The 12,569-nt window shown below is 49.4% G+C and overlaps 1 protein-coding gene across 1 annotated transcript in view; it reads left to right on the forward strand.

Annotated features, from left to right (window-relative positions):
- Positions 1-11,169, forward strand: part of POC1A (POC1 centriolar protein A) — a 37,992-nt gene extending 26,823 nt beyond the window's left edge. Inside the window, exons 9-11 of the mRNA XM_089667124.1 lie at positions 2,981-3,136; positions 8,880-9,044; positions 10,970-11,169. Of these exons, the coding sequence (XP_089523250.1) occupies positions 2,981-3,136; positions 8,880-9,044; positions 10,970-11,080 (432 nt within the window). The 3' untranslated portion in view covers positions 11,081-11,169. The remainder of the gene's footprint in view (positions 1-2,980; positions 3,137-8,879; positions 9,045-10,969) is intronic.
- Positions 11,170-12,569: the final 1,400 nt, after the last annotated feature.

Below are 12,569 nucleotides of genomic sequence, written 5' to 3' on the forward strand. Positions count from 1 at the left end.
TTTTTTTTTTGCTGCTCCCGGACACACTGGCCCCGGGGTCCTTCGGGTAATCACTACTCCTACGAAAAGCTTCACAAGTCTGTGTGTACGGAGACATAGGGGACATGGAAGCAGAAAAAAAGAAAACCGTATGATGCCCCTCAGCCCGGGTTCACACTCCTGTGGTGCGGCGTATCGCATGTGATTCGCACCAGGAACCGCACCACATTCCTGTTCCAATCGCATGCGATTTGTGTGCGGTGCGATCGGAGTTGTACATTTTGCATGGCTCAAATCTCACCGTATCAAAAAGATGCAGAACCCTTTTCTTGGTCCACACTAGAATCGGATCACACGGGTATTCACACCTAATGTGATCCGATTCTGCACCTCGCACCGCGTTTTACGGACCGATTTCGGGGTGTTAACTTCACCACTTCCCGTCCACCCCATGTACATAAACGGCCGGGGGGGAGGGGTGGAGGAACGGGTGGCCATTTATAAACTTCCTCCCTGCCCCCTGCTTGTGAGTGCTCCCTAGGATCGCACGGCACCGAAATTCGGTGCCCGCTGTGTCCACAGGACACAGCAGATCACCAATCGCTGTACAGGACCACTGTGAGGTCCCGATCATGTGATCACTGATTGGCCAATCAATGATCACATGAAGAGTAGTAAGCAAGATGTCACTTCTGACATCATTGCTTAGTACTTGTGAAATCTGTGAATGATCACAGAGATCACATGGTACAGGGCCATTCACAACAGCCTTGTACCATGTGACAAGCTGTGACCAATCACAGCTCACTCAGTACTTCTCAATGGCTGCAGGAATGCAGAGAGAAGGAGAAATGATTGCTTTTACAGCCTTTATGGGTGTAAAAGCAATCATTGAAGAAAAAAAAATCATCACCCCCCACAAGTAGTACAGTGTCACCATGGTGATCGTGTACTGTTAGGGTGACCGTATGTAAAAAAAAAAAAAAGTCAAACTTTTTTTTGAAAAATTATAATTTTTGGTTATAAACTAATTTTTGTTTTTGGTTTTTTTTTTTTACTAAAAAGGTAACTGAATAAATTTTGGCCAATATTTATGATGAAATATTATTTGTTTGCAACATTTCATAAGAAAAACTTTTTTTTTTTTTCAAAATTTGTGGACTTTTTCATTTCTATAGCAAAAAAAAAAAAATCCCGGCGGGGAATAAATACCACCAAAATAAAGCTTTATCAGTCTCAAAAAAATGCTAAAACATTCATATGGTTACAGTGTTGCATGACCGCGCAATTGTCGTTCAAAGTGTGACAGCGCTGAAAGCTGAAAATTGGGCTGGACAGGAAAGGGGGGGGGGGGGGGGTGTCTGGACAGGAAGGGGGGGGGGGGGTGTCTGGACTGGAAGTGGATAACATTTACACCCGCAGCGGCTCGCAGGAATGGGGGGCGATTCTGATGCGGTGAGGAATATCGCACAGAAACCGATGCGAACTCTGCACTGCATCAGTGTGACCCCGGGCTCAAAGCGGCACCAAAACGCGCCGTGTGCAGGAGGCCTAATACACCATCCCGGTGGCTGCAACCTCCAGATTGTGTATAACGCCCCTCCCCCCCATCCCCCTCCCGGTTTTGGGTCCGTATGACGAAGGGAACCGCCAGTGAAAGGGTTAAAGAGTTCTGAATGCAAGAATGTTTTTAGGAGGCATCTTCCACCCAGCTCCTCCCCTCCCCGCCATTACTGGCTGTCAGATTGCAGCCCCTCCTGTGTATGACACCCGCAGACAGTCTGCAAGTGTCACCGAGTAATACAATGCGACAACGAACCGTTACATTGTATTTACTATTTCATCCATCTGTAGATCCAGGATGTAACCGGAACCACACGCACCGTCCGTTCCGGCACAGACCAATGAAAGGCTTGTGGCGCTCTCATCCTTCTAGTATCACCGCCGGAGACAACCGTGAGCCCGGGATCACATACGTGTGGTGCGGTATATCGCATGTGATTCGCACTGGAACCGCACCGCATTCCTGTACCAATCACATGTCATTTGTGTGCGGTGCGATCGGAGCCGTACATTTTGTATGACTAATTACACCCGCACCAAGAACACGCAGGACCCTTTTTTGGGTCCGCACTAGAATCGGATCGCACGGGTATTCACACCTAATGTGATCCGATTCTGCACATCGCACCACGTTTTGTGGACCGATTTCAGGGTGTTGTTAACATAAACACCCGCAGCGGTCCGCATGAACGGGGTGCGATTCTGATGCAGTGCGCAATTTGCACTGAAAACGCTGCAAATTCAGGACCGCATCAGTGTGAACCCGGGCTGAAGGTATCCATTTATGTCCGAGAAAACATGGTGGAATGTGTGTCGGGGTGAAGGGGCTGCCTGCGTGGGGGCGGAGGGGCTGCCTGCGTGGGGGCGGAGGGGCTGCCTGCGTGGGGGCGGAGGGGCTGCCTGCGTGGAGGCGGAGGGGCTGCCTGCGTGGGGGCGGAGGGGCTGCCTGCGTGGGGGGCGGAGGGGCTGCGCGGGTGGGGGCGGAGGGGCTGCCTGCGTGGGGGCGGAGGGGCTGCGTGCGTCGGGGAGCGGTGAGTGACAACTGTAGATGTGAACGCACAGAAGGGTGACAAGCCGCCACAAATGAGTGGTTTCCCCATCAGACAGGAAGTGTGACATCCTCTGAAGGACTCGGCTCGGCTATATTCGGGGGCGGAGGGGCTGTGCGGGTGGGGGCGGAGGGGCTGCCTGCGTCGGGGCGGAGGGGCTGCGTGCGTCAAGGAGCGGTGAGTGACAATTGTAGATGTGAACGCACAGAAGGGTGACAAGCCGCCACAAATGAGTGGTTTCCCCGTCATACAGGAAGTGTGACGTCCTCGGAAGGACTCGGCTCGGCTATATTCGGATCCCAGATGTCGGAGTCATAATTATAGAGCACGGGATCCTCTGCTGTAGACGGATTCCCATCACAGATCTCATTTCTATTTTCATCTTCCAGATCATGGTGTGGAAAACGAACTTTGACTCCGCCTCCTACACCGACCTCCTGAAGCACAGAGCGCGAGATACGACCGTGAACGCCATGGAGACCAAAACAAGATGTCCGCCCAAACCAACGCATCCGCCTTCCCCGAATCGTCATCCAACATATGAGGTTATCGATGTTCTGATGTGAACGGTGCTGGAGTTGGGCCTCGTGCACACGGGGGGGGGTAGACACCCGGAGGGCCACATTTCCCCGTACCGGAATACGCGGGTGTTCCATGCAGCCCTGTGCAGGCTCTGTCATTGATGTCAGTCGGGATGCAGCTGCTGCTCCCAATCTGTCGTCCACATGGGTGTACGGCCCCAATATACACGGCGTATTCAGGGATACACACCCACACGGGTGTATGGAACACGTATGCGTCCTGGTGCAGGAAAATATGACCCTCTACACCAGGGGTGTCAGACCACCGGCCCTCCAGCTGTTACTAAAGTCCCATCATGCATCTGCCTTTGGGAGTCATGCTTGTAACTGTCAGCCTTGCAATGCCTCCTGGGACTTGTAGTTTGGGAACAGCTGGAGGGCCGGCAGTGTGACACGCGTGCGTGTGCTTTACTACGCCCTGAATGACCTTTAGCGTGTTCTGTACATTACATGTCATTAAAGGGGTTGGAAGGGCTGGAGGTTTTTTTACTTTAATGCTTTCTCTTTATGAAGGTAAAGAACCTGCAGTATGCAGCTCGTCCCTCAGCCCCCCCCCCCCCCCCCCAGTACTCACCTGAACCCGATCCAGCAATGTGCACGAGAGCAGTGGCACATCTTTGCTCTCTCCATCCTCATTGGCTCAGACACAGCAGCAGGAGCCATTGACTCCCACTGCCGTCAATCACAGCCAGTGAGGAGAGAGCGGGGGGGGGGGAGGGGGGGCTGATGAGCTGTGTGCTCTGTGTCTTATGCACCCACAGAGCCCGGCTTGGGAGCAAATACGCCTAGTGCCCCCATAGCAAGCAGCTTTCTGTAGGGGCTCTTGGAAGGAGGGAGGAGCCTGGTACAGGAGCCTGCTTGATGCCATGCAGGTCTCCTGCAGACCTGTCAGAATATCTGCTTGCCATACGGGATGTACGGGGTGTATGGGGTATACAGGGTGTATGGGGTATACAGGGTGTATGGGGTATACAGGGTGTATGGGGTATACGGGTGTATGGGGTATATGGGTTTATGGGGTATACGGGTGTATGGGGTATACGGGTGTATGGGGTATACAGGTTGTACAGGGTATATGGGGATGTATGGGGTATACAGGTGTATGGGGTATACAGGGTGTATGGGGGTATACGGGGTGTATGGGGTATACAGGGTGTATGGGGTATACAGGGTGTATGGGGTATACAGGGTGTATGGGGTATACGGGGTGTATGGGGGTATACGGGGTGTACGGGAGTATACGGGTGTATGGGGGTGTACGGGGATGTTTGGGGTGTACGGGGGTATACGGGGATGTTTGGGGTGTACGGGGGTATACGGGGATGTTTGGGGTGTACAGGGTATATGGGGATGTACCCGGTGACCTTAATTCAGAGAGGGAACAACAGGCACTAAGAGACCTCATTAGTCTTATTGAGGAGACTCCCACAGATAGTGAAATTGGGGAAGGGGATGTTTCTAACAAGTGGAAAAGACACACTAGACTTAAAACTCCTTCTAGAAGAATGCCTAATATCAGGGAAAATGAATGGTTAAGTACTTTCTTAGATCTGGTACATGATGATCTTGGTAAAATAGACTGGACAATGAGGAACGCTGATAACCTTACTAGAGGTGAAAGAATAGCCCTCAGGGAACTTAAGAATGCAAAAAACATTGTGATTAAAAAGAGTGACAAAGGGGGTAATGTAGTACTACTAGAGAGTGTGGAATATGAGAAGGAGGTGCTTCGACAGTTGAAGAGTCTGGATACATATCGTAAATTACATAATAATCCGTTCCCAAAAATTGTGATTGATCTAAATAAAAAAGTCGGACTGGCTTGTGAAGCAAACTTATTAACCAAACGGGAATGTGATATGTTGACAGTTGATACATATAATATTCCCACCTTTTATGTAATTCCAAAAATACATAAAAATCCCTCTCAACCACCGGGACGCCCCATAGCATCTGCTATTGGTGGCCCCCTAGAACCAATAGGTAAATTTGTAGACGACCTAATCAAGGACCTGGTTTTTGAACTTAGATCTTATGTAAGGGACACTGGAGATGTACTTAAAAAGATTCTAAATGTAAAAGTACCAAAAGGTGCACTCCTGGTGGGTATTGATGTGGAATCATTGTATACCTCCATCCCACACACATGGGGACAGAAAGCGGTGGCCCATTTTTTGGAGACATACTTTCCCGAAATGGAGGCTCAAAATGAATTTATATTGGACCTGCTGGAATTTATGTTGACCCATAACTGTTTTCAGTTCTTGGGATCCTTCTATCAGCAAATATGTGGTACCTCCATGGGAGCACCCTGGGCTCCGGCATTTGCGTGTTTACATCTAGGTTTGTGGGAAGAGGAGTTAGTGTATCCCTCCACTCCCTATAAACAATACGCAGTAACTTGGTTGCGATATATTGATGATGTGCTGATGGTCTGGGATGGAGGTATCGATGAGCTTAAAAGATTTATGGAATTCTTGAATAAGAATGATAGAAATATCAAACTCACTTATACAGTGGATAGAGAGGTGATAACCTTTTTGGATTTGTCAATCTCTGTCCACGGAAACGAACTGGTTACTAAAACATTTAGAAAGGAAACAGCGGCCAATACACTTCTACATGCTAATAGCTACCACCCAAGGAGTTTAAAACAGGGAATCCCCATTGGTCAGTTTCAGAGAATAAAAAGAAACTGTACAGAAGAATTAGAATATAGACATGAATCTATCCAGCTCTATAAGAGGTTCAGAGAGAGGGGTTATTCACATAGAACCCTAAGAAGAGCAAAAAGAAAAGCCCTCGGTAAAACAAGAGAGGAATTAATTAATAAATCAAAACCAAAGGCAGCTGCGAATACTGTAAACCAACCAGTAAGATTTATAACTAAATTTGGACAACAATGGGGTGAAGTTAAGAAGGCCTTGGACTCCCACTGGCACCTACTAACTCAAAATCCGCAGATAGCGAAAGTGGTAGGTGAGGGTCCCCATATGGTAGCAAAACGAACTCAGAATCTAAATGATATACTAGTACAATCAGAATTTCAGAGGGCACCACAAAGAAACTGGTTAACTAGGAGGACTGGGGTGTATGGTATGTTTCCATGTGGCCACTGTCAGATCTGTCCATTTGTACATAAGTCTAATCAGTTCTCCAACAATGATAACTCTAGGACATTTCAAATACGAAGCTTCATTAATTGTTCTAGTAGCAAAATAATATACATGATAGAATGCCCATGTAAAAAGATATATATAGGTAAAACAAAAAGAAGCCTCAGGACTAGGATTGGCGAACATCTGAGAGATATTAGAAATAAAAATAGGAATGTAAGAAAGGGAGAAAAAGAGAACCCATTGGCACAACACTTTAAAGAAGTACACGGAGGCAGAACAGATGGTCTAAAAGTGAAAGGGATCTTTTTGCTGAACACTTCGGCCCGTCGAGGTGACTTTGATAAAGTCCTCCTACAAAAAGAAAAATTTTGGATCTATACCTTGGGGGCACTTGTCCCATTTGGACTAAATACAGAACTTAATTTCGGGGTGTTTTTGAAATAATTTCCCTTGAATTCTCTATATACCCCGAGTTATAATCTATACTGGGACACCGTATATATGAAGTAAAGAGGGACCTCTGTGGACAGAATATGAATTTAACTATGCAATCCTCTCTATACCTAATCGGTGGTGAGCATGTATAATAATAGGACAGATGTTTGAAATTCTGGTGGCTGGACCTGGTTTTGATGTTTCTCCTTTTGTGAACAAAAAATATGTTAATAATAATCTCCTCTCTATTATCCTCTCAGAAGATGAGGATTTGATCTATAGTATTTAGGCTCCTCTTTTGAATCCAGCAATCATTTTAAAATTGAAGTTATGTGTTTTAATTCACTTTGGATATTTTCGATGTAGTGATATTCTTTCAACACAAGATGGCGAGGTGGAGACTCCTTGGTATGCAATTAGTGCACCATATAAGGCGAAGGATTGAAGTCCCCTCCCAGTTCTGACGAAGTCTGCGGTGATTGGCGGACGAAACGCGTCAACGTATTGACGTCACTACGCTCGGCGTCTTCATTGGGTGCGGCGCCCACGAGGCGGGAAGGAACGGCGGTGTCACAGCTCCCTGCTAGGAAGGCCCCAGACCCTCTGAGAACTACCACTGGGCTACTATCACAGCGGTTCGCAAACGGCAATCCCTCAGGGAAATTTATCTTCCACCGGTGGCAAGTTATTTAAAGCTTACGGCTGTTGAGATTCATAGAGCCTATATGGTGTTAATGGGGCATGTTTCATGGGCCTAATTTACCCTGTATCATTCGGGGAATTTTTTGAAATCCTCTTTGGGGGATAATTTACATATATATATATATATATACGCTATCCTATTCAGGCACTTTTTGCTGTGACATAGCCACATCCTTATAAAACCGCAATAACCTTCTCTAATTGAGCAATTTTTGGAAACCCTTTATTGGGTATATTAAATTCAGGTACCGACGGCCTGTTATATGCTATATACACATTCTATATGTGTTTGGAACCCATATATTGTGACTACCTGGTTTCTCACCCCCATATGCATCTTTGAAAAAGCATCAAGAACCTGATCTTATTTCAAGTTGACAGGAGTCTTCTTGATCATCATTGATGAATCATTTGGTACTGTGGACCTTGTTTTACTTGGGGTGGCTATCCAGGAAGTCCCTACACTTGAGAAGTGGGCATGATTGTCTCACTATTGAGAAGCTTTTACATTCCAGGAGATCCCTGACATATATTGGGAATACATCTGCTGAACACATGGTTCATCCGAATATAAGCAGGAAACCCACGGAAATCCAGGATAACTACTTTATCATTCCACAACTCTGCCTTATATGGTGCTCTATTTGCTAAGATTACCCTAAATTGAGGACGCTAAGTGTTTTTTAACATGATTTTATTTTTTTCATATGTACACCGTGCTTCTGCTTAACCTCCTCATGATCTATGTGATCAAATAAAGTATTGTTAAAATTCTTTTGAATTCATATTACTCCGCGTGGATCATTTAGTAACCTTCTTTTTCAGGTAGGGGTGCTCTTGTCACACTACCATATTGTTCAGTATATGGGGATGTATGTGGTATACAGGGTGTATGGGGTATACGGGGATGTTTGGGGTATACGGGGATGTTTGGGGTGTACAGGGTATATGGGGATGTATGTGGTATACAGGGTGTATGGGGTATACGGGGATGTTTGGGGTGTACAGTGTATACGGGGATGTTTGGGGGGTACAGGATGTACGGGGGTATACAGGGTGTATGGGGTATACGGGGGTATACAGGGTGTTCGGGGGTGTACGGGGATGTTTGGGGGGTACAGGATGTGCGGACAAGCAGATATTCTGACCGGATGCTCCATGAACTACCACAACACCCCACAGCACTGTGATAGTTCATTGAAAACTACAACTACAGCCACTAAGGCTGCTGGGACTTTCAGTTCATTCATTCACGGAAGTCTGTGAATGAATGACGCAGCCATGTGGGCGGAGCCCCGCTTTTTTCAAATTTGACTGATAATACGGGGAGAAGTTTCCCGTACTATGTGTGGGGGGAGGAGGGCAGCGGCTTCAGCATCGGGGACATGTTCCAAACGTGAACTCACCCTTTAACCCTTTGTCTTTCCCTGATCGCTGTCGCTGATGTCCAGGTCGGTGAATTTGATGCTCCCGGCAACATTGTGACCGTAGAGAGAAGTCCGAGTCCCGGACCTCATCCTGATGACCGGCTCAACGTACAGAGAGAGGCCAGCCACCTCCAGAACGTCACCAACACGCTGGAGCACATTGTGGGACAGCTGGATATCCTCACCCAGGTAAACACCTACAGCACCAGGATGAGCGGGGCCACCGACACTAACCATGGGGCCTGGTGGAATGGCCACCGACACTAACCATGGAGCCTGGTGGAATGGCCGCCGACACTAACCATGGAGCCTGGTGGAATGGCTGCCGACACTAACCATGGGGCCTGGTGGAATGGCCGCCGACACTAACCACGGGGCCTGGTGGAATGGCCACCGACACTAACCATGGGGCCTGGTGGAATGGCCGCCGACACTAACCACGGGGCCTGGTGGAATGGCCGCCGACACTAACCATGGGGCCTGGTGGAATGGCCGCCGACACTAACCACGGGGCCTGGTGGAATGGCCGCCGACACTAACCACGGGGCCTGGTGGAATGGCCGCCGACACTAACCATGGGGCCTGGTGAAATGGCCGCCGACACTAACCACGGAGCCTGGTGGAATGGCCGCCGACACTAACCATGGGGCCTGGTGGAATGGCCACCAACACTAACCATGGAGCCTGGTGGAATGGCCGCCGACACTAACCATGGGGCCTGGTGGAATGGCCGCCGACACTAACCATGGGGCCTGGTGGAATGGCCGCCAACACTAACCATGGGGCCTGGTGGAATGGCCGCCAACACAAACCACGGGGCCTGGTGGAATGGCCGCCAACACTAACCACGGGGCCTGGTGGAATGGCCGCCAATACTAACCACGGGGCCTGGTGGAATGGCCGCCAACACTAACCACGGGGCCTGGTGGAATGGCCGCCAATACTAACCATGGGGCCTGGTGGAATGGCCGCCGACACTAACCACGGAGCCTGGTGTAATGGCCGCCGACACTAACCACGGGGCCTGGTGGAATGGCCACCGACACTAACCACGGGGCCTGGTGGAATGGCCGCCAACACTAACCACGGGGCCTGGTGGAATGGCTGCTGACACAAACCATGGGGCCTGGTGGAATGGCCGCCAACACAAACCATGGGGCCTGGTGGAATGGCCGCCAACACTAACCATGGGGCCTGGTGGAATGGCCGCCAACACTAACCATGGGGCCTGGTGGAATGGCCGCCAACACTAACCACGGGGCCTGGTGGAATGGCCGCCAACACTAACCACGGGGCCTGGTGGAATGGCCGCCAACACTAACCACGGGGCCTGGTGGAATGGCCGCCAACACTAACCACGGGGCCTGGTGGAATGGCCGCCAATACTAACCATGGGGCCTGGTGGAATGGCCGCCAGTATGACTACATTCATCCATTCTCTGTATTAAAGGTAAAAAACACAGTATGCAGCTTAGCACTTTGAATGGATGTAGAGAACGGCTGCAGATAAACAGGTACACCGTACGTAGGAGGATTTGTTTCATCTCTGTGTCTCACCTGAGGCCAGTCACTTCACTGGGTATATGGACGGTTTACAACCACTTTAATATTCCAACAGAGCTGCTGTGCCACCGCTCCTGAGAGTCTCCACCTCATCCATTCAGAAAACATCTTTTTACAAGGCGTTCTGTGATTGGATGAGGGAAGAGTGTGATTGTCATCTGCTCTGCCCAATCATAGAACACCTTTTATTCCGAGAAAAGAATACAAGATATTTAGTGAATAAACACAGTGGAGAGAAAGCGGTTCATAGGAGCGGTGGAATGTTCTGGCTGAGCTGGAATATCAAAAGCCGACTGTAAATCCGGCAGCTGAGATTGGTGGCGCCCCAGCAATCCTCCGGACGTGGCATCCCGAACATTCAGCTGAATCCAGCGCATGGCAAGAAAGTGTTTTTTTTTTTTTTTTTTGGAGTTTAACACTGACCTCTCTGGGGCCCCCCAATCCCCAGGATGCTCCCAGTATATAAACTCCGCCCTCTAATCCATATCATTGGTCATCCCTTGTCATGTGACCAGTCTGACCTCTCATGGTTCTTCTCCCTCTCTGTGCAGACGGTGGCCATTCTGGAGCAGAGACTTTCCCTGACCGAGGACAAGCTGAGGGAATGTATGGAGCGGCAGGAGAAGAGGAGCCCCGCCCCCGCCCGCCGTACCGACATGTAACTCCGCCTCCGAGGTTCTTTTGTTTAAATTTTATGTGGATTTTTGTGTGTAAATATTTATTTTAATAAATCGTTTGATAAAAAAAGACATTTTTCACCTGTTTTTCAAAAAATATTTTGCGTCTGATGGTTTCGGTGAATTCTGGAAGGAACCGCCATCTGGATCTATGCAGAGATCTGATTGGCGCCATCAACCCTTTCACTGCCATTGATGGTACAGTAAGTCCTATGTCTGCAGCGCAGGAGGGGGCTGCTACTATTGGCTTCTGGTTGCCTCCCATCCAGGGGCGGACTGACAACTCATGGGGCCCCCAGGCAATAGGGGATCATGGGGCCCCTGTGTCCTTGCCCAAACTCAAAAAACCCTATGAGAAAGGTACCAGGGGCATCTCATGGGGCCCCCTACTGACCCCGGGCCCTTAGGCAGTGCCCGAGTTTCCAAATGGTCAGTCCACCCCGGCTCCCATCCCCGCGCCATGATTGCTGGGCTATGCTACGCCACCTGCAGACCAGCATGGCAGATGATGGCGGGGGAGGGGCACCAGTGAATGTTCGCTGAGCTCCCTTGGTTAATAAGAACCTGGAAGTGCTGAGAGTTTTTTGTCATTTCCGGGTTGGGTCGCCACTTTCACCGGATGCTGTGGACGGGGAAGGAGCTAATGCAGCGTCATCTGTGCTCCATGAGCTGCACTGGAGGCTCCTAATGTCCCATTAAAGAGAACCTGTCACAGAATATATGTTACCATATTGGGGGCTATCGGTCCCTTTATCGTAATAAAGTATAACTAAAGGCAAAACTTATTCAGTTTAGTGGCTTGAGATGGATGAGACCCCCTGTCTGGTCTTTATTGCTGTCTGTGTCCCCGTTCAGGAGATCCACCCCACCCCCACCCTTCTCTCTTTGTCCTGTTTACCGTCATCTCCAAGTGAAAGAAAATCTCAAATTTTGGATTCTCCCCAGAACTAGAGGGGAAATCCTCCAATGGGGACATTAGTTCTGGGATTCCCTCATTTTGGAGGGATTTCCTCACTTCCTGTTTTGGCTTAGGGACAGGAAGTAAAGGTAAATCTCCCCAATGGGACACAAACCGTGAAAAGACTCCCTTACTCTATCCAAAATGGTGAGCAGAAACGTTTTGACCTCTTCCTGTCCGGCCCATGTTGACAAACGGCCGGATGGGAGTGCTGCCGATGCTGGGGGGGGGCATTTCTAAATATCCCCCCCCCCCCCGCATCCATTGCCTGTGTGCACTCCCTGGGAGTGCGCGGCACCACAATTGGTACACAGATTGCTGTGCGAGGTCCCGATCATGTGATCACTGATTGGCCAATCAGTGATCACATGAAGAGTAGTACACAAGCAGGGGTGGACTGACCATTCGAGCACTCTGGCACTGCCCGAGGGCCCAGGGTAAGTAGGGGACCCCAGGAGATGCCCCTGGTACCTTTCATAGGCTTTTTTAAGCGTGGGCAAGGACACGGGCCCCATG

Source organism: Staurois parvus, unplaced genomic scaffold, assembly GCF_062004578.1.
Source record: "Staurois parvus isolate SC_StPar_1 unplaced genomic scaffold, SC_StPar_1.0 ptg003046l, whole genome shotgun sequence".
NCBI classification, from domain to species: Eukaryota; Metazoa; Chordata; class Amphibia; order Anura; family Ranidae; genus Staurois; species Staurois parvus.